This window comes from Arctopsyche grandis, chromosome 8 (genome assembly GCF_051622035.1).
Source record: "Arctopsyche grandis isolate Sample6627 chromosome 8, ASM5162203v2, whole genome shotgun sequence".
In the NCBI taxonomy this organism is placed as follows: domain Eukaryota; kingdom Metazoa; phylum Arthropoda; class Insecta; order Trichoptera; family Hydropsychidae; genus Arctopsyche; species Arctopsyche grandis.
In genome coordinates, this window is record NC_135362.1 from 5,153,880 (window position 1) to 5,177,598 (window position 23,719).

The following is a 23,719-nucleotide window of genomic DNA, read 5'->3' on the forward strand; positions in this document are numbered from 1 at the left end:
ATATAGGTAGCGATCACAGATTAGTCCGTGCCAAGATGGCCATTAATATAAATTGCGAACGTAGGAAATTAATAAAAGGATGCAGTAACTCTCCAGATTTCGCTCAACTAAGGTCTAGGAAAAAGGAATTCGAACTCGAACTTGGAAATCGATACGGGAAATTAAACCCAGAAGCAGACATCGAGGAATTGAACACTGTAATTAGTTCGGTTCTAACCTCAACAGGTAAGAAATTAGGTGGATTCAGGAAACAGATTAAATTAAGCAAAATTTCAGCGGAAACAAAAAACCTAATTAAGCATAAAAGGAATTTAGATAGGGATAATAATAAGCAAGAATACAATCTAGTAAATAAGGAAATTAAGAAGAGAATAGTCAGGGATGTCAGGGATTTTAATAGCAAGCTAATAGAAAATACCATTAAGAATAACCGTAGCCTGAAAAAGTGCAAACAGGATCTTTTCTTAGGCAAAAACCAAATGATCGCAATCAGATCAGAGAGCGGAGTAATAATTAGGAATAGAGAAGAAATCATAGACAGAGTTTACACGTTCTATGCAAAACTATACGAGAACGACAACGGCCAATTCCCCACTCTGGAATCGACACACGGCCAAAGGGTTCCTGCAGTATTGCCTAGCGAAGTAGAGGCCGCGCTAAAAACTGCAAAGAATGGTAAAACCCCAGGGGAAGATAATATTCCCATTGACTTACTAAAATGTGGCGGCCCCCCCCTAATTAATATCTTAGCTAGGCTTTTCAGCAAATGCATCCAGAACCAAGCTATACCAGAAGGATGGAATAACGCAACTATCATTTTAATACACAAAAAAGGCGACAAAAGCGATATCAAGAACTACCGACCCATTAGTCTACTTTCAGCGGTCTACAAGCTCTTCACGAAGGTTATTACAGAAAGGCTGAAGAATATCCTCGACGAGAACCAACCTATAGAGCAGGCAGGGTTTAGGGCAAATTTCAGCACAATGGACCACCTCCAAGTAGTTGGCGAACTAATCGAGCGCGCCAACGAATATCAACGGCCATTGTGCCTAGGTTTCGTCGATTATGAGAAAGCCTTCGATACAGTTAGTCATAATGCAGTACTTAACGCTCTAAAAACACAGGGAGTGCCGGAACCCTATGTGGGACTGTTAGCTGCAATATATAAGAATGCCACAGCTTCGGTTAAAATTTTTTCAGGTACAGATAGATTTAGCATAGGAAAAGGAGTAAGACAAGGAGATACAATCTCGCCCAAGTTATTCAATGCGGTGCTTGAGGGAGTTTTCAGGAAATTGGATTGGGATACAGCCGGAGTAAACATCAATGGTCGCTTTTTGAGTCACCTTCGGTTCGCAGACGATATAGTTTTAGTAGCTCGTGATTCAGCTGACCTACTTATCAGACTAACACAGCTGGATAGGGAAAGTAGAAAAGTAGGATTAAAAATTAACGTAGATAAGACTAAACTAATGTTCAATAGTTATTGCATGCCTGATAGCATCCCCTTAGATGATAAACCAGTAGAAGTAGTAAATAGTTATTTATATTTAGGTCAAATAATTGACATGTCTGGTAGTAAAAATGAAGAGATAAAGAGACGTATGAAATTAGGGTGGAGTGCATTTGGACGGATGAATGCTGTTTTTAAATCAAAAATGCCACTCTGCCTGAAGAAAAGGATCTTTGATCAATGCGTTTTGCCAGTGATGACGTATGGATGTGAAACTTGGACACTGAACGCCAAGATGCAAAATAAAATCCAATGCACTCAAAGAAGTATGGAACGCTGTATGCTTGGCATAACGAGGAAAGACAGGAAGCGGAACACGTGGGTGAGAAATATGACAAGGGTAGTGGACATAGTGAATAGAGTGAAGAGATTGAAATGGCAATGGGCGGGTCACGTAGCTAGGAGGATGGACGACAGGTGGACAAAAGAAGTGCTTGAATGGTACCCGAGAGAAGGCAAAAGAGTAAAAGGAAGACCGCAAGGAAGATGGGTGAACGAAATTAGGAAAATGTGCGGAATGAGATGGATGAGTGTTGCGCAAAACAGAGACGAGTGGAAGCGTGTTGGAGAGGCCTTCATCCAGCAGTGGATGGCGAATGGCTGTAAATGATGATGATGATGATATATATATATATATATATATATATATTGAGTGAATGCGACAGTTGCGCTTCGACCAGATAAAACGTATTTTAAATTGACAAAATCGAGGTTTCGTATTCTACTATTTTCTCCTCCAAAACTAGACCAATTTTAAAAAAAAATTCATCATCGTTATGAGAAAGATACTTTCTGTGCATCTATCGGCGTATATTTTTTAAAATCGACCTTTAAATAAGCACGCTGGACTCGTTTCGTGGGTGTAAAAAATAGGCGATTTTATAGATGTTTGGCGGCTCCTAGCTCATATAAAAAATAATTAATCAAAAAAATAAAACAATAGATGCACCCCAATGGTGGATATCCATAGCATATTAAAAAATAATTTCTCTAGTGCCATAATTGAGGAAGGGAGAAGTATAGTACGTTTGTATGGACAAGGCGCTGCTGTCCAGCCCTCTTAATAAACGTACATTGTATAATGACGATGTGTTATCTAACAATTATTTTCTCATAAACAAAAAAACAACAACAGTATAACCTTTTCAGAAATTAAATATTTTTTTAAGCAAACAATATGCTAATTATATGCATTCGTAAAACAGCCCAAAACGCGTAAATGTCAAAATATTGAAGCAATCCCTAAAAAAATAATAGCCATAAGCTCCCCAGACTTTTAACCGGCGACCTTTCGACCGAAGCCCTTTTAGCAAACTGACATTATTATGAACAACGGACATATTATGTATGTATGTCCGAACGATCGTATATACAGGGCTGGCAAAAAGCGCGACCATTCGTCGATACATATCTTAGATATGCGTTATATGTACTATGCCGGGCTAGGTATGTACGTAGTACACCCGTCAGCCAGGGCATGCGCATGGCGTTTCCCGGTCTGTATCGATTCGTGTGGGTTTGCGCGCGCATCCCACCACTCCATATTGCCGAGACGCAGCCACTTCCAGAGCGGTGCTGAGGAAGAGGGATCGCTGAACAGGGGCGCCCCAAGACATGGGCCGCGCCCCCCGACTCTGAGACAGAGGCGCCTCCGCCCCCCGCGTACCCGCCCCTAATCGCACCCCCCCGTGACCCTGCAAGCCGGCCCTCGGAAAGCAGGTCAGTGACGATCTACTTACGTCGAAGGTCTACTTGACTAATTTTCTTATCACTTTTAAGAAAATTTTCCGAGAATTTTCCGCGTTATAAGACATGCTCCCCCCCCCCCCTTGTTAATTTTTTTTTTTATTATTGTTTTTTGGTGAATATATTTGAAGCTAATCTGTTAACAGGGTCGTGTATAATGCGAAGGCGATAATCTTGCAAAGTGCTTCTTAAGCTTTCTAAGTGTATTACATAATTGAGTATGTACTATGTATCGCAATGAAAAAATTTACTGTTTTTGGTTGTGTAATAGGACATTGAAAATAATTGAAAAATATATTTTTATTAAAAATATCAGTGAATCTTTTTATGTTTGTATGTATGTATATAATGAAACAAATATGCGGTTGGTTTTTTTGTACATTTAATGAATTGCTGATTTTTTTTAATATAATTTAATATTTGAAAAAATAGTGGCTTGTTGCAAATTCGACAGCAATCCGCTAATTTTAATGTTATCTTTAATATTATTAATTACTTGTACCATATTTTTACTGCCTAGTTCTATAGATGTAATTTATTTTACCCTAATTAACTATTTTCTTTAAATATTATTTTTTTACAATTACTTTTAATCATATTTTCACACGAACATACATTTTAAAATTCAAATATTTATTATTATACTGTTATAAAGTACATATTATAAATTTATTTTTACATTTAAATTGAAAGAAAACATACTACTTAGACCACTAGTGACACGTTTCAAATTAAACATTTGATTTTTACTGCATATATTTGATTTGTTTCGTTTATTATATCAATATAATATGTAAATTTCTCCCATTTCATAATTATTTCCTTTAAATACCAATTTTATATTTGTTTAGTGACCGCTTATGGGAATTATTACATAATGAAAAGCGCTGTTTTATAAGATACTTGAAAATGTATACGTTACAGTCTAAGTGTACATTTCGTTCGTTCATGAACGTACTAGTTTTTTCGTACACGATCCAATCTGGCCAGTTATACTATACACAAAAGAACAAATTGAAGAACTAGATTGTTCATGCATAAATTATTAGTTCAAGTAATCTCAATCGTTTGTCCACTCCATTATATGCGTAGCCAGGGTTATAGTGGAAATGGGAATTATAGCAGGATTTCCCATTTTAAATACTTGGCGTTCTGACAGTCCAAAATTTTTGACAATTTAAAGCTTCATACCTAAAGTGACCATACGTCCCGTTTTGAACGGGACCGTCCCGTTTTAAGGTAGCCTTTCCCGTTGTCCCCAAGCACAGCTTCGGCACATCGAAATGTCCCGTTTTCAAAAAGAGAGTATATTTATTGAATAATAATTCATATTAATTAATATAATAATATATATGTATATCGTATAATTATTGAATACATTTTATGCCTGCCCGGAACTAATGCACCCGTAGAAAGAGTCTTTTCACAGATGAACAAGTTGTGGACGACCGAAAAAACGCAATTGCAAGTCTCAGTTCTTAAAGCGATGTTGTTAATTAAAATCAATTTTAAGAAATCCTGCCAAGAATTTCATTCTTATTTAAAAACAAACCCAGTAATACTTAAAAAAATTTGTTCATCAGAAAAATATAAAATAACATAATTTTTTTATATTTATATTATTCATTCCTGTTCTTTTCTTTTCTTCGTCAACATTCCTGTTATTTTCATTAATAAATAAAAACTATGAAAAAATACGCGTTTTCTTGAATACACATACTATTACGTAAAAATTGGTAGATGTCCCCTTTTGAGGACAAAAATAAATGGTCACATTATCCACACCTGAGAATCTATTTGAAGATAGCTTTTGAATTGTATCACTTAAACTAAAATCTATAGTTTTTTTGTGAACAAACTAGCATGTTCATGAATGACCCAGAATAAACGCTTACACGGTAACATATGTACATACATATACAATTTATATTCAGTAAGAATTTTTATCTTTGCAGAAAAATGGCGCCTTCCTTGTGGTCAATGGTGCGCGTTAGGAGAGAGGTGGAGACAGACACTGATATACCACCATCAGAGGAATCTTTGTCCACCATGAAACCCGTAGTGGAATATCCAAAAGTTCACTTCGGTGTTAAGCATCATCCAAATATGATGACCACCACTTCCTCCCCCAACGAAGGTTCGTCAATTTTATCATTATATATACATACTACTTTATTATTTTTGCAAAAAAGATTTATTTTGTAATCATTTTTTACAATTTGACAATCATCATTGTTCAATATGTAATTCTTTGAATTATACATAAAAATAAACAATTTAATAAATATAAATTTCCATGATCAAAACATTACCTATTTGGGATTGGATCGTTTTTGCAGACGTACGTTAATACCTTTATATAACAAATTTATTGAATTACTTTTGTTTTAATGTAGAAGGAAGTTCCGAAAATGCCGTAGAAGCAGTGGTCAAGCCGGACGCTTCCGAACAAGCTATAGAGATTGCCAATAAAATAGCTTCGGAAATGGGCATACCTACTTGGGGCTTAGTTGCTATAATTATAGGTATATATCTCTATACTATTCTACATTGTATTTTTTAATATATTGAATTTACTTATCTGTTAATGATTATTTTGCATTAAAACAGGTGTCTGCGTTGTGGTGCTCGGAATATGTTTTTGTTGCATCAGAAGATGTTTCCGCAAAAGAAGGTCCAAGGATGGAAAAAAGGGTATGAAAGGTGTGGATTTGAAATCCGTGCAACTTTTAGGCTCAGCCTACAAAGAAAAGGTATGGTTCATGCTTTTTGTTTATTTAAGTGTTTGTACTATTGAGCTAATTTCTATGCAAACGAATGACTCACTTTGCTTATCTAATTTGAGCTGATAACGTTGTGTTGGGTTAGGTTGGGGCAAGCAGATGGAACTTTTAGCTCAATGGTGCAAATATTCCTTACACATTGAACATTCTTATTCAACAGTTTTATTTAAAACCATAACTTCATGTTGATTTAAACTTTTTCTTGTATATTTATTATAGTCTTAGAAATACATATTCTTATTGCTAGAATAAATTTAATTTCTTTCATTAGTATATCATTCTTAACTGAATTTGTTTGTCCATTTTCACATTCTTTTAAATTAAATCACACTTTTGTACTCTATTTAATACTAACTTAAAGCCCAACTGACTACCAATCAGTAAATGTTCATGATTGATCATTGACAAGTCACACACACAGGTACAGCCGGATATGGAGGAGCTAACGGAGAACGCCGAGGAACCTGACGAGGGGGAGAGTAAAGTTAGTGAAGTGAAACTAGGAAAACTTCAATATAAGGTAATATATAACAATCAATTATAACAAAAACAACAAAACACACTAAAAACAACTCTAAAGTAACCAGGTAAGTAGCACAATACACTAAATATCTACATGTTTACATATCTTTAACATTTATGCATGTGTTATAATGCAAATACATGTTGTTATTCACCACTATATTTCAGCTTGAATACGACTTCAATTCGAACAGTCTGTCGGTGACAGTGATTCAAGCCGAAGACCTCCCCGCTTTGGACATGGGAGGCACTTCAGATCCTTACGTGAAAGTCTATCTGCTTCCTGACAAAAAGAAGAAGTTCGAGACGAAAGTTCATCGTAAAACTTTGAGTCCAGTATTCAACGAGACGTTCATATTTAAGGTAATTCATTTTTCTATGATTCTATTATACATATGTATCGCGCATCAAATTTCCAGGGGTTTTTGGAAACCCTTTATTTAATTTTATAATAATAATAATTTGAAATATCCAGAAAACTGTTGCAAAATATATTTTTGAATTATTGATAGTGGAACATTTTTGAGAACTGATAAATATACCGTGGAGAATCTGAATCTTAAACAATTACCTTGAAATAACTTGTAGTATAACCATTTATATGCACCCCTAATTATTATACACAGATAAATTTATAATAAACTACTGATGAGAACCCAACGATTATCATCTATGTATTACAGATCTTTCAGTCCAAATTAACCCTTTGTCATTTCAAATTGAACGTTTTTCATTTCAAAATGAACGTTTTTCATTTCAAGTTGACCCCTTTTCAATGTCCATTTGAAATTTGAAATGAAAAAGGGTCAATTCGGAAGAAAAACATATATAATAGTATCAAAAATCTATGACTTTCAATATTATTTATGTACAGTTATGATGTATTAAGTATTATAATAATTAATTGCATATTAATTCATAGATGTATAATATACCATTAGCTGCATACTTAAAAATAAGGTTTTTATATCACAATATACATATGTATATTCATATACATATATTTTGATTTTTAAATGCTTTTTATTATTACGAAATTATGTTCACAATACATCTTATATATATTTTAATAGCTACTGATCTACTGATCATTGTCTATTTTACAATTTAATTTAATTTGGTTAGTAATCATAGTATTTTATTATTCTAATGTTAATGTACATCATAATAGGAAAAAGAGCTCAAAAACCTATTTACAATTAGATATATGTACATATATAGCAAGAAACTCATGTTGGAATACCCGTTGTTATGACGCTATTGAATGTAGTTAAACTTAAAATTGCAATTTATGCTTTTAACTTGTTACTTCAAGCATCTTAAATCCAAATAATGTGTATCAATATTGCGAAAGAGTATAATTTAAATGTTGATCCTTGTAAATCTCGTGTTACAGAGTGTTCCATACGCCGATGCAATGAACAAAACCTTGGTATTTGCTATATTCGACTTCGACCGATTTTCCAAGCACGACCAAATAGGTGAGGTCAAAGTTCCCCTGTGTCAAGTAGACCTGGCTCAGACTATCGAAGAATGGCGTGAATTACAGAGTGTTGAAGGAGAAGGTGGACAGGTATACCGCACGTTCACATGGAGACGACACACAACACACAAACTCGAATATTCCAAAAACACAAACAGATATATCCAACGTTTACATATTGTTTCTATACTATCCATTTTCAAACCCAAATCGATCAGTGACTATGATTCTGTACATTATACTATAATTTTAGACCATAAATTGATCCGAATAGAAGTCAATTTATTAGTAGTGTATTTTTCTTTCAGTATAATTTTATTACTATTGAAAAGTATCATCGAAATATCTTTTCAACTTATTTATATTATGAAATGGAATATAAATCAAGTATTTGAAGATCATACGGATAACATTTACAAAGTATGTAATATGATATGATGGTTCGGTGATTACTAGTCAAATGTGAACCGGTCACAGGACAACCGGTCGCTCTAGATCGGTCACACGTGATCACCCGTCACGCTAAAACTGGTCACACCCTAAAACTGGTCACGAAAAAATTGGTCATACCCTAAAATCGGTCAACCAGTTTTAGGGTGTGACCAGTTTTCTCGTGACCAGTTTTAGTGTGACGGGTGATCACGTGTGACCGATCTAGAGCGACCGGTTGTCCTGTGACTGGTTTACATATGACTAGTAGTCCGTTTACCGATATGATATATATATTCAATTTATTGAAATTGCAACTTACATACCACTAATCAATGCATTTTATTTTAAAAAAAAATCACTTATTTTAGATTTCAGGATTTTTGCAAACATTTTTAAGTCGCTGAAAATTTATCACTGATTTTTTATATTTATTATTTCCCTACTGACACTTCTTCAAAATGACATTTCGACACTCAAACTATTCTGAAATTAATTATTTGCCACACCCAGTTCGGATCATTCTGTTGTTTGTGCAGAATTTTGTAGATAATTTTCTATTATATATCATTCAAACTCATTTACTAAATATTTTATTTTAAAGCTTGGAATTTTTATAGTTTTTTGTCATATGTAATGGTTTTTTTTTATCCCATTTTACATTTATTACTCATATATAATCATTTGATTTTTCTTCTATTATATACATTTATATATATATATATACTTTTTTTTTTGGTTAGTGATAAATTACGAATTTTTTTAAACTTGCTATTTTGCTGCACAATTCAATTTGGATCAAGAATTATCGACGGAAGCTGCATCTGAGTAATATCCAAATAAGCATACACACTTTTGAATATCACAAGAAGAAAATACTTTCATTTTCATTGAACAGAACAACAAAATGAAGATATTCTTATTTTTGCTAAGCTTTTAATATTTTTATTATAAAACAAAGTCTTTTGTGTCTGAATGATGTGCGCGAATATTTACATAACGTCGTATTCTATGAACGGGTAAGCAACATGTGAAATGTAATAATACATACATATATATATATAATAATAAGTGATCTCCACAAATCAAAATCGATCATATATTACATGTTATGTATACATATTCTTAACTATTATACCTCTTATGGTTGTTTTCATACTTTTACAACTTATAGAATGTGTGTATGTATATCTGTTATACTTTATAAATTATTTGTATTTACGACACTTAAAACATACATTTTCCTTGGGAACAGAATCAAAATATACTTCGCAATCATTATTTTGGCAAATGAGACATTTTGTTATTGCTTATCCAGAGACTATCAAATATAATTTTATACATGAAAGCAGAGCATGCAAAAAAATTGAATGTTTTTTCGAGATAAGCTATGAAAATATCTTTAATTAAATATTTTGTAAATTTTTCACTATGTAACAAAAATCAATACTTATATGATTCAAAAAAAATTCCATCACAAATGAGTATTTTTTCATTCACTTACGACATTAAAGCAAGCATTTTACAATATGTCATATCTTATCTTAAAAATATTATAAAGCCCTTAACAAGCCCTGTGTAAAAATTAAACTTTACTACTTGATTAACATTGATAACCATCTGGATAAGCATTTTTTTTTCTAATTCAATAATAATACCAATTGAATCTGTGACCACTACTCTACACACTTTCATCATGCTCTCAAACGTAAATTCATATTAAATCAATTAATACATTTAATATTTACACAGCATAACCTTCACAATGTTCGTTGTACATTTTAAGAAATCGGCGTGCTATTTCCATAAATACATATATATACATATTAATATTTGTGAAGTATTATACATCGTCGTCATCGTATGGAGTTTAAGCTGTACTTAGATATATTCATTATTTCTGTTGTTTATTTAGTTGTCTTCTTTTTTGGTATATATGCAGTGGCGGCTCGTCTTTAAGAACAACCGCGGCACTTCCCCAAACACATTTCTCCTAACCAAACAAGAAAATAGTTTTTGTATATTGTTAGTGTCTCAAGTGTTTGTTTATCCCGCTCACCACGCGGTTTGTTCAGCTCGGGACATTTTATTTTTATTACAATCAATGAACACTCGTCATTACATATCACTCCAATGCGACGAGTGTACGAGAATAGTCAGACAACGTATACAGTACGTTCAATAAACATCGAATACAATAATTAATCAAATACAGAAATAATAATCATAGAGACGTCTATGGATTATTTTTAGATGTTGTGCACAATTATTATTACAATTTTTATACACATAATAAACACGAAATTATAGAGACATCTATAGATGTCAGATTTCTGTGCATAATTTCTACAAATTATACACAAAGATTTTGTGACAACAGGAAAGGATATATTACCAATTTTCAGGAATCGTTTCAACAACGATCAGATAAAATTGGCAAACTCTGATAGAGAAACGATCGATTTGGAGTCACAAACCCCCAAATCTAACCAGCAGTTTTTTGGTGAATCGAACCAGCGATCGCAGTGGTGCTAAATATATACGCTACCATTAAGCGTATATATTTAGCGTTAACCACTTCATCGCCATAAGCGCACCGGTGCGCGTTCCTTCGTTTTTAAGGCTATGGATCGAAATTAATGTTGGTTTCTTCACAGCGACATCTAAAAATATCCTGTGATACAGAATACGTCAGCCCCGATCGTCTATATTTTCTATACGATTCGAAAATACACGATCTTTGACATTTCAATTATATTTTAGAAGGCATGCTACAATTGTCAATCACAATATGACAATTTTATTTTTATATTGCTTTTGCAGAACACATAATGAACGAAATCGATAATTTGTTAATAAAAGTCGTTTTCTTTTAATAAAATGTCACTAAAAATATATAAATTTCATTTTTTTGTACAAAAAATAAATATGTAGAAGGGGGGGAGTGGAGGGACTTAGCCTTCTCGTGCCCCACCTGTTTTTAGAGTCACGAACCGCCCCTGTATATATGTATGTATACGTTTTGTCATAAATATTTATTATATGATGGTGTGCTTAAATATTATTTTATCTATTTATATATTCATGAATTAGTAAAGCTGTGGATCAATTAATGTATGCAATTGGTATTATTTTGAGAATGTATGATGTGACTTTTATATTCTATCCTCATAATTTATATCATTATTACATTTTATTGACATATTGTATTTACTGGAAATGTTTTTCTCTTTTCCCTCATATTTTCTCTGCTCTGCTTGTGGCTGTGTTTGGTTGTGTCCTCGACAATTTGCATGACGCTTCAAATACAATCGAAACGATCATTCACGTAAGTATTATTTAACGACAAGATGGACATAACTTTACATACCAACAGACATACAAAAAGTACCGATTATTTCAGATTTACAATCTTTTATCATAAATCGTGTGCGTTTCGGTGTCACGTTTACATATTTACAGAAATTAATTTCGCATCCAACAAAAAGACACCCGACACGATTTATAATAAAACAGTCAAACTGAATACATCAAAAATTACATGGTACATAAAATAATATTAAAAAAAAAATGAAGATAAGCATTTTTCGATAAAATTCCTTTCAACATGATAATACAACACAATTTCGGAAATATGATTTAGCAGAACAAATTCAAATCCAAAAAAAAAATAATAATTAAAAAAGAAAGTTGTGTCTTAATCCATGTATTTTCGATAGAAATACACGCCTTAACTACACAGCTATTAGAACTATGCAACATGGTTTCATTGAAATGAAGGCCAGTATTTCTTCTGTATTTTATTTATTTATTTTATTTAATATATCATATATATATATAATACATTTTTGTCAAGTACTCTGAGAGATTTTTTGATAATTATAAAGTTAACAAATAATTTCTTAGATTTTCTTCCTATTAATTTTAATTATTATTCTTATATAACCCACCTTATACAATAATTATCACTATTACTTTCTTACATGTTCTTAACCTTTTCATACTCTGTTTTGTCCCTTTGAATGGGCCCTTTTTATTATCATTAGTTATCATTTTCTGTGGTATTTAGTTGAGCGGCTGCAGCATGATAACCGGTGGATGTTGCACGTTCGTTGTGTAGTTATTCATTGTTCTTTTTTGTTATATATTATATTATATATTGACAATATACACTTGATTTTATAATTTATATCTTATAATTAGTTATTTTTATATATTATTTTTCTTATCATTAATTAATTTCCAAATATTATCATCCGATAAAAAAACATATAAAAATAAAACTACCTTTATTTTTTATCATAGTGAATGTACAATCATTCTGAATACGATTTTATTTTATTTAATATCAATACACGTTTATAGGTCTGTTCATACCTATCCAGCACGATCCGTATCCTGCAGGTGTCCTGCAAGTGCGGATAGTATTCTTTGGTACATTATATGGACGTATTCATACTCTATTCGCGCATGCGCATTTACGCAAAGCACAATATGACGCTATATAGGAATATCTCACTTTATAAGAGGTTCTTTTTTTAAGTAAGAATCGTTTTCTCGTGAACTGATAACAATGCGTTTTAATTTTAAACACATATTAAACTATTTTTAACACGTTCAACCCGGCGTGTACCACCGGTGGCCACGCGTATAGTGCTATAGCAGACTATAATTTTACGGTTCCACTTCATTGAGCACCCCAACACTAAAATTTCTATAAAATTCTAAAGATTTAGGGACAACTCATTATATAAAGTGATTTAATGCCGTGACACTGCCGCCACATGGGCAAACGTATGAAATCATGCGCCGGGCTGAATGTGTTAACATAATATCCATTTACAACGAAGCAGTTTCCGGATTGGGAGCCGTGACGTGACTAGAAAAATTTGACCCCATGCCAAAGTTATCAAAGGGTGCTCATTTTTTTTTTTAATAAAATAAATTAACTTTCATTGTCCTTCCTAGCCAGGGTTGCCAGACGTCCCTATTTGAGCGGGACTGTCCCGAGTTCAACAGACAAATCCCGTATTGCCTCTGAAAATCCCGACTTAACAAAATGTGCATATGTATATACAAAAATTTATGTGTATATATAAATGGTTTGACTTCAACAGCAATAACAAATTTCAATCCATTCAAATCTTGTCCTTAAACCAAACATGAAAACTGAATTTTCATGAATTGAAGAATTAACAAAATTATTTAATATGACTTGCAATGTTGACCTTCAATACGAAGATGTTTCTTTATTAAATACATTTTTACTGAATATAACTGAAGCAAATAAGAAAAAAACAATATATGAGAAACTGATAATATGATAATATCATTCCGCTTACAATAATAGTTGGTATAAAATTGTGGCCCACATACTTTCAATTCCACATTCCAATGCAATTTCCGAAATAATATTTATTCTAATGAGTGCAATTGCAGAAACAGATTATTATTAAAAACCATTGAAACTTAATTAATACAAAAAATTGTAATTGACTTTAGAAAATTTTATCAAGCAAAGATGGCAAACATATTTTGAAACAAGCTAAATGTTTGAATTTAAATCAAAACTTAATTCGTGTAATTGTTTCCAATATATTTTAATAACTGTGGATTATTATGTGACTATTTCTTATATCTTCTCTCCTTTACACATATCTATATATGTATTTATTTACATACATTATAATTTAATTAAAACAATGTATTTTTTCATAATTTATTCATTAATTCTTTAACTTCTTTTTTTTATCGTGCGATATAGTGATTGTCCCGATCTGTAATTTTGAAATCTTGGCAACCCTGTTGCTAGCCGATATGTAAATGTTAAAATTCTGCATATTTTATTATATATAATAGAGGTAGGATAGCCAAGAGGCCGCTCATTGTTCCATTGTTGTAAATCCTTTGTGAAAAAGGTTCGGCAAACCTTTAACAATGCATTTACAACATTTGAACAATACGCGGCACCTTCTGGGCCCGGGCTTTAATAATCACATATTTTATAGACATTTTCTGAATTTCTTCATCTTAATATTATAAGTTCGCAAAGTCTGAATTTTTTTGAATATATATTTGACCGTTTTCAGCAGAGAGATGTAATAAGAATAGAGGGGCCCTTACGAATAAATAATTGTTGTCAATTTTACGCGGTACGTAAATACGCTACATCGCACGGAATACAATCGGATCAATTTACTTATAAAAATGTATCCCATGTTGTTAATTGTGTTTTTGAATGTATTGTGCAATTTTCACCGATGCTTGCCCATCTTGCGAGTAATATAAACAAACAGAGAAGTTTTTATCGGACATACATCGACCACCAAGCGTCAAATACGACTGATGCTAACATTATTTAGATCTGTCCGTGGACAGAATGTCACTTGACAACAAAAGAACACCTAAAGCCACTTATATTAATATTATTACATTTCTCTGCTTGCATCATAGTAGTTACACCACTGATTGGAAGACGAGCTTGCCAATACTCTCTTATAAATGTCAGAACCATTATTATGAAAATAGTCAAACGGTGGAATTTATAATAAACATGGGGAAAATTACTATAAGAAAACAGAATCCGGAACATTCAAGAATTCAGATTTAACTGACAACATTACAAACAAGTATAGACACGTTTCCAACCATCTTGCATTCAGAAGTATCAACTTGCATTGTTTAATATAATATATGCAAACGATTCCTATTTAAAAAAACGACCCTCCTATCTACATTTATGTACATACATATTAAAAGTCGTTACCGGCAGAATAATACAAAATAGATTAAAAATTTTACGACACTATGAATATTTGAACGATTATAATATGTATGTATGCATGTATGTGTGTGTGCGTATACGTGTTTTGTGTTGAATTATTTCACTTATAAAGTCATACTCTGTATGATATAATAATAATTATAGTAACTACTAAATAATCATTTAACCCATTTCATTGAAAGCTCGCAAATGTATTAAAACTTTAGCATACTAAAATATCGAACTTGGTATCTGCTAAATCACGCTGATATTATGTATTTAAGCTCTAATACAAAGTATGCCTATTTACATATATATATTTATATTATGTATGTGTATGTACGTATATACAGTGCCGGCCTTACACCCTGTGGCGCCCTCGGTCAATTTTTTCTAAGCGCCCCTAGAAAATTGTGACATTGTAGACCGGAGATAAGTTTCAATTTAAAATATCAATTTAAGTTTCGCCTTTAGCACTTAAATATAAAATTTTTTATGGTCTTTGGCGCCCTATTTTAAATTTTAAAGCGCCTTCGGTGCATGGAGTGGCGCCCCAACATACTCGGCGCCCTCGGGCGCGGCCCGACCCAGCCCCCCCCCTAAAACCGACACTGCGTATATATGTATATATATATATATATATATATATATATATATATATATACATATATATATGTATATGTGTATATTTTCTTCAATTGCAGGTATGTATGTTAGTTTATTTGCTAAATTTTTTGACGTAGCCGTTTTAGATATTAACAATACGGTAAGTGAATTATGCACTGCTTGTAACTTTTAATGAATATTATTATTATATTATATATGTATATGTATTATTATCAAGTGTATTGAATGTCCACAACTGTTGTGTATATGTGTATACTTTTTTTTAACTATAAATATATACATACGTTGTAAAAGTGTCTGTGTATTGTGTCATGTTTAAATAGTTAGCCGGGGATGTCTGCAGTACTGTGAGTTAAATACCAACAAATATTAAATTCATTTTCATTTAATTTATATATTTATATATAGACATAGTTCATATATATATAAACTGAAATGTTGGTGTAGATCGGTGCGGACTACGATGGAAAATTCCATACTTCAAATTGTGACTCTTTATAATTATTCGTATGGTGATTCTTGTGTACTTTCTTTCCCATTCAAATGACAGAAAAATTATCATAGGTTGCATTTTTGAGTGCTTAATTTTCCACCACGGTCAGTACGAGTGTAGATGAATCTTAATTTTCATAACACAGCCTCATGCATTGAACAATTTATCAATTGAGAAATATCATGTTATCATTACGTTTATTTGTTATTATTATCATATATTATGTAGATATAGCATATTAGTTATTTTATTTTTTGTCACTAGAGAAATCAATATATATATATACAATGAGAGGCTGGTTTGAGCTGGGTGTTCGTATTTTAATATTGTTATTATATTGAATTATTAAAATGACAGTGGTGGTGTCTGTAAGCCACCGGTTGAATGTTTAAACATTAGGAAGTCATTGTTTCATACAAGTTAACAAGTTGACTTCACATGCAAATATTAAAAAGTATGGTATTATTGTTTATATATTATATATATACATATTTTATATATAATTGGATGTTTTATTTTATTGTGATTAAATGTGGTTGTCAAAATGTGCGTTTAGAAGTTGCAATTATATATTCATTATATATTTTGTTGATGACCTCCCTGTGTTTTGTCTCACGGTGGTTGATGGACAGTATTTAGTTTACCGTCAACATTTAAATTCATTACGTTCAATGTTGTGCATAGAGATTGGCTAAAATTGTGTACATATATAGTATGTGTGGTTAAATTTTTAAAAGCCAAATACTGTCTATTCATTATCACCAGTGGGTATTTGCTTCTAGGTAATCACCAGATGCTATTTATTTACATTTCATATTATTCAACAACCAAAAATGTGTTGTAAATTTCCACCCCGACCCCCCCCCCTTGCCCTGCCTTTTCCAAAAATATGTATTTTTTAAATTCAAATCAAAATACGAATTATATGTCGGTGTGTGTACCCTTGCCTTGATTTTCTGTACGCCCTTTAAAAATAATCCCGCTCTACTTCTTCTATTTCGATATACCTTTTATATAATTTTTGTACTGTCCTTCTCTTCCTATTACTTCACTGAACAATTTTTATTTTTGATTTTACTGTCTTCATCTAGTGTTTCTCGATAATAATTCTTTGATTTATTCTCTATCGTCACAATTGAAATTTTTGACATTCAATCATATTTTATAAACGAATCTCTCAGTCTCATCAAACTAAATTAGCATATCGTTTAATTTAATTATTATATAGACAGATACAAATTCCGAATACGATTCCTACATTTATGTATATACTTGCAAAAAAATACTAACGAACGCCTAATACCAACCATTATTCACAATGACTGTTAAATGCTAAAATCGTCTCAATCTAACGGTGAATTTAAAAATAAATCACAAAACCATAGATGTAGAATAACCTAGATATGCCATTACATACAAATTTCGTTGGAGATCTTGTCACCACTAACTGAGGGGTGCGGGGGGTTTAACTAGCGGGGAAGTGGTGAAAAAAAAGGAAGGAACGCAAAAAACGGGAACTTCCAGCAGTGGTCGGCAGTGGTCTGCAACCAGTTTATGTACATGCACTGAAGCTTTATTTTATTTATAACTTTATTATATTGGACACCCCGCGTGCCAGTAAACCAAACTAATAAAGCCATATTAATAAAAAAAATATTTAGCTATACACACTATATTAAACTACAAATGTATGTTACTATAATAAAACCATCATTTACTATTACAATATTTAAACATTAGTAACTTCCACAAGGATCAATTTTAAGGCTGACACTTTAATATTTAGTTCATTGTTTGTAGTTTTAAACTTAATGTCGATTTCTGAATTTCCTTCAGTGCCAACAAGATATACGCGTGCATTTAGAGACACCTGTGGCAGAGGTTGTTGACCGCTGTTCCATCACTGCATAAACATGCGCCGATATTTCATTATATGTTAAAATACTACTATAATTGAAGACATTATATATTAATTCTTAATTATGATATATGATGCATCCACCTTTTTATGTTTTCTTGAGTAATTGTAACACAATTTCACTGAATACGTTGGCATTTTCGAAAAATGTCAATCGACCTTCCGACTTAGAAGCTAACTAGCTACTGAGAGAGAGTGTGCATGCACTGTACTTTTTTTGTGTGTGCATGCACCAACAGGGTGATCGGCTTAGAGTGTCAGGGCGTATCTATGTATTCTATATCTAGACACAAAACGTAAGAATTTAAAGAAATTTTAGGTCAATGAGAATTTTTATTCATTCTTAATTTATTGATAGAAAGAAGCATAATTGTTATACATTTTTATTTCAACCTGAAGGTGGACAGTATTGCAAATAGCTAGCCATTATAAATACTGGCTTTATTAGGCATTTATTATACCTCATTTCATTTACTCGAGATACGTACGCTTTTGCTATTTGTAAATAAATGCGTTCTAAATTTATATATATGTATATATAATAACTTCCATTATCCTGAGATTGGACTATAGCTTTTGGATCGTTATTGAAATATTTACCAATAGTGTAAAGTTTTGTATTTCCTTCTCAAATGAAATTGAGGATTGTTACATTTATTATATATGCTCCAACACAAAATCTTATGCAAGATAATATAGGAACATCATGACGGGATTTCGCTGTGCTTAAATAATTAAAAAATATATAAAACAAATCACTCACATTACACATTACTCAATAATCATATTATAAATAAATAAAATTATTTATATATACATATATTCTACCAATTACACTTCAATAAAAATATATTTGATTGTATACTTTACTTATTTATATTTAATATAGATATATATATATATATTATTCATTTTATGTAAACGTATACGAATTTAATATATTATATACATAAAATATATTTAACCATGTTAATGATCACTCTAAGCAAATAGATGGAATATTACAGGATAATAAGCTCGGGGATATATGCTTCTCTTTGCGCTATGTACCCACTGCAGGAAAACTCACTGTAGTTATACTGGAAGCTAAAAATCTGAAGAAAATGGACGTCGGTGGTCTTTCAGGTAATGTAAATACTTAGTTTACACTTCACAAATAACCAATTCATAACATATATAATTAAATACTCTCCAAGAAAAACAATATTTGTTCAAAACCAATGGTCTAATTGATTTCGCCCCACTCTGTATACTATTATCAAATTTATTTTGGTTGTGGCTATTTGCAGGTACTATATCTGCAACAGGCGCAAAGCCTTCTGCGCATGCGCGTGAACTGTTACTGTCAGCGTGTTTACTGTTAAAATTTTGTTTTAAACCTCTTAAAATTTAGTTCGAACTCGTAAAGTGACGTAGAGTAAAAAATATAATCCAAATTAGTTAATATTATTAATTTTTAGAAAATTATTATCATATACAACGTATAATACCTACATACAAGTACAAGCCGCGAACTAGCTAAATGATATAAATCTATTATAATAACGTGCGAAATTTATTTGCCTCATGTATAATGAACGATTGATTAAACAAGTCTAGCATAAATTAAATGTAAGAAATTATAATCGGATGCGCAGAAGGCTTTGCGCTTGTCTAGTATAGTACCTGCAAATAGCCAATAATTCGAAGATATAGTACCTGCAAATAGCCACAACCATTTATTTTTGTCAAGTTGAATGCCTTGAGTTTGCATAACAAAATTTACAAATTCGTTTGATTTTACTTTCAGATCCGTATGTGAAAATCGCGTTGATGCAAAATGGAAAACGACTGAAGAAAAAGAAGACGAGCATCAAAAAATGCACCCTTAATCCATATTACAACGAGTCTTTCACTTTCGAAGTGCCGTTTGAGCAAATACAGGTACGAGCTGAGAAACATCAGAGCAGAGCCGTCGGGCCGGGTGCCCTTTAAAATAATAAACATATATTATTGTCAAAGTGAGACTCTCATCGCACAATTTCGCACAGTTTTCGAATTCGCCGTACATTTCGAATGGCCGTGTATTGCTTACATCGCTATTTTCAAATGGTACAGCGCCGTAAGCCGTCTGCCGAATGTGTACATGAGATGTCTCAATTTTACAACTTGCTGTACGATGGTTACAGTTTTCATTGAATTTTTGCATCTTCTTAAGTCTTAAAGACAAAACGAGTAAGCGTATTCATGGTGAAGTTTGATTAAAATCAAATTTTACGTGATATTTACCGACAAAGGTATCTGGGTGGTGAAAATATTCATGATCAAGTTATAATCTTAGGCAAACAGTGAAAACAATATTCAAATACATATCACAAAGACACATACACAATATCAAAAAATAGGTACAATTAGTGAACTCTTTTACACATCCCTTTTATATTTGATTTTGATCTCATCTTATTTATGTCTAATCAACTCTGTATATAGAATTTTTCTTCAAATTTTATTTTATAAACAATGTGTATTTTCTTTCTTCACTTCTACGAAAAACTTATCGGATTTATTATAATTCGTTCATTAAATATTTAAATAAATTAGTTTGAATGCAGTATTGCTGCTTTTTTACTAATTTTGTAATAAAATTCGTTTAATTTTGCAATTTAAAAAATTATAAATTACTATTTGAATATGTCAAGTAATGTGTTTACATCTTTTTGATGTCGCAATACTAAATCAAATTTGTAAAGCTGTGATCAAAACATTGAAAAAAAGGGCATTCGGCACGGTTAAGCTCTTTTTCTCTCCTCGTAACTGCAAAGCCGATCGGTCATATGGTCAAATTTATATACTTCTATATTTTCCTCACATTTATTTTCTGTAGACTTAGTTCCTTCTGTAACTGCACACTTATATTACTTATTAGCTATTTTATACGAAAGTATATTTTTCCTTTACTATTTTCTAGTATTATTTTTTTATATCATTCTAAACCTAGTGCATTATTTACTTTTACAAATCAAATTAACTTAATTTTCATCTAGTACACATATCTAGCACATCTACATAAAAAATTATACAATATAAGTATAGCACTCGTACGAAAAAGAACTCGTTTAAACTCGTAGGCATGCTTGAAATTATCGGCATTTTCAATAAATGCTTATAGAATAAAATTTTGCTATTTATCCATTATATAGCATTACTGCATGAAATGAAAATACAACATATTTAAAATATCACATTTTTCATAAACCATTTATTGCAATTCATTGGATGTAAGCAACTTTTATGTCAAAATAGTGATAATATATTTATTATGAATTCTTTAATATTTCACGTGTAGTGTTTCTAAGCTCTACGAATTATCAATATTTTGATATCAAAGACTTATATCTAATATTAATACAAGCTACAAAATTTTCTTAGCAGAATAACAACTTAATCAAAATAATCAATCTTCTTAGGGTAGTAAAATGCAATTGCAAATTATAATAAAACAATTCATTTTGTGCAAATTTAGTGATTTAAATCATTTTTTTATAACTCAATCACATTTTTAAACCTTCGCCACCCTTTGATTGTCAACTAGTTTATGTACATTTAGCGTTTATTTAATAATAATCGAACCTTTCATAAAGTTTTCGTAAAGCAATGTACACGTGTTGACACAGCGGTGACTTGTAGGACTTTTTTAGCACTATAAGGAAAACATTTAGGTTGTGGCTATTTGCAGGTACTATATCTGCGACAGGCGCAAAGCCTTCTGCGCATGCGCGTGAACTGTCACTGTCAGCGTGTTTACTGTTAAAATTTTGTTTTAAACCTCTTAAAATTTAGTTCGAACTCGTAAAGTGACGTAGAGTAAAAAATATAATCCAAATTAGTTAATATTATTAATTGTTAGAAAATTATTATCATATACAACGTATAATACCTACATACAAGTACAAGCCGCGAACTAGCTAAATGATATAAATCTATTATAATAACGTGCGAAATTTATTTGCCTCATGTATTAATGAACGATTGATTAAACAAGTCTAGCATACATTAAATGTAAGAAATTATAATCAGATTTTAAGTTCACGCGCATGCGCAGAAGGTTTTGCGCCTGTCGCAGATATAGTACCTGCAAATAGCCAATTATTCGCAGATATAGTACCTGCAAATAGCCACAACCAAACATTTAATATGACACGTTTGTTTGACTTTTCACAAAATGAATTATTGCTTAGATCTTATACGAAGCCTTTTTTATTTATACTATTATATTTTTAAAAACTTGATAAGCTACAAATATTTAGCATAAAATAGATGAAATTTATATTTTTATACGCTTCAAATATATTGTTACATTGTATCTGCACGATTTATACGCCGGAACGTTTTGGTATGTTTATTAATATTTGTAAATATTTTTATCCATATGTAGAAGGTGAATCTTGTGGTAACCGTTGTGGACTACGATCGCATCGGCACATCGGAGCCAATCGGTAAAGTTGTGTTGGGTTATAGCGCGTCCGGCACCGAGCTTCGCCACTGGTCTGATATGCTAGCTTCTCCACGAAGACCTATTGCACAATGGCACATGTTGAAAGATCCCGAAGACGAAAAGAAAGATTAAACAACAAATGAAAGGTAATAAAAAAGATAGTAAGCCGTCGCCGAGTACGAGTTGAAATTTTTACCATTGAGTTTCAACTGTGAATAATCGTTTTTCAACACCGTTTACAGATAAAGTCATCCAATCTAAACAAGAAATACCAATAACTCTAAATTGTTCCTTCGACTTCAAAATTTATTCACTATATGCAAGATTATTTGTTCAATGGCGATAATGCAGTTATACATACATATATAGCCTTTGTTAAAGAAAAAATCATCAATAAAAATATATATACGAACTTCTGATTTTTATGGCTTCAACAAAAGCTGTTATTCTTTCACTATATATATATATACAGATAAAATTATTATTACGTAATTGTAATATGTAAATTTTGTTTTAAAAATGTTTGTAAAAGCTGTATATTATAAGCAGTGTTAGTAAAATTATATATATATATATATATATATATTATATGCTTTGCTTTGTAAGTATTATATTAAATTATATTTATTGATAATCGAGTAATTAATTTTGCATAAATTGCCATTTAGCTTCTTTGTATACTAGTCATGTATAAAAATACAAAGGAACAAATATTGAAAGAAATGTGTTGAAAAAAAATGATATTGATTCGTGTGTAATTTTCATTAAACATTCCTTTGATGAATATGAAAAATATATACATATATATATAATATAAAAAAATAATAAAAACATGTATTACATTTTGAAAGACAAATAAAAAGTAATAGATATTTTAATAAAATTTACGAAATAATTAATACATTTCCCGAATAGACAATTTTTATCTACATATGAATAAAATAAAAAGGACATATTTGTAAAGT

General features: G+C 31.4%; 1 protein-coding gene across 6 annotated transcripts in view; it reads left to right on the plus strand.

The window, feature by feature from the left end:
* The window catches only part of LOC143915767 (synaptotagmin 1-like), a 55,211-nt gene extending 32,022 nt beyond the window's left edge, over nucleotides 1-23,189 (plus strand). The window contains exons 1-11 of one of the 6 annotated variants that reach the window (XM_077436571.1): nucleotides 3,045-3,235; nucleotides 5,218-5,399; nucleotides 5,659-5,787; nucleotides 5,873-6,015; nucleotides 6,467-6,565; nucleotides 6,736-6,930; nucleotides 7,964-8,140; nucleotides 19,288-19,405; nucleotides 20,070-20,203; nucleotides 22,695-22,900; nucleotides 22,997-23,164. In XM_077436571.1, coding sequence (XP_077292697.1) covers nucleotides 5,222-5,399; nucleotides 5,659-5,787; nucleotides 5,873-6,015; nucleotides 6,467-6,565; nucleotides 6,736-6,930; nucleotides 7,964-8,140; nucleotides 19,288-19,405; nucleotides 20,070-20,203; nucleotides 22,695-22,886 — 1,365 coding nt within the window. In that variant the 5' untranslated portion in view covers nucleotides 3,045-3,235; nucleotides 5,218-5,221 and the 3' untranslated portion in view covers nucleotides 22,887-22,900; nucleotides 22,997-23,164. Of the gene's footprint in view, nucleotides 1-3,044; nucleotides 3,236-5,217; nucleotides 5,400-5,658; nucleotides 5,788-5,872; nucleotides 6,016-6,466; nucleotides 6,566-6,735; nucleotides 6,931-7,963; nucleotides 8,141-19,287; nucleotides 19,406-20,069; nucleotides 20,204-22,694; nucleotides 22,901-22,996 lie in introns of those variants that run through there. The other 5 variants (XM_077436573.1, XM_077436574.1, XM_077436570.1 and 2 more) reach the window with 5 other exon arrangements.
* Nucleotides 23,190-23,719: the final 530 nt, after the last annotated feature.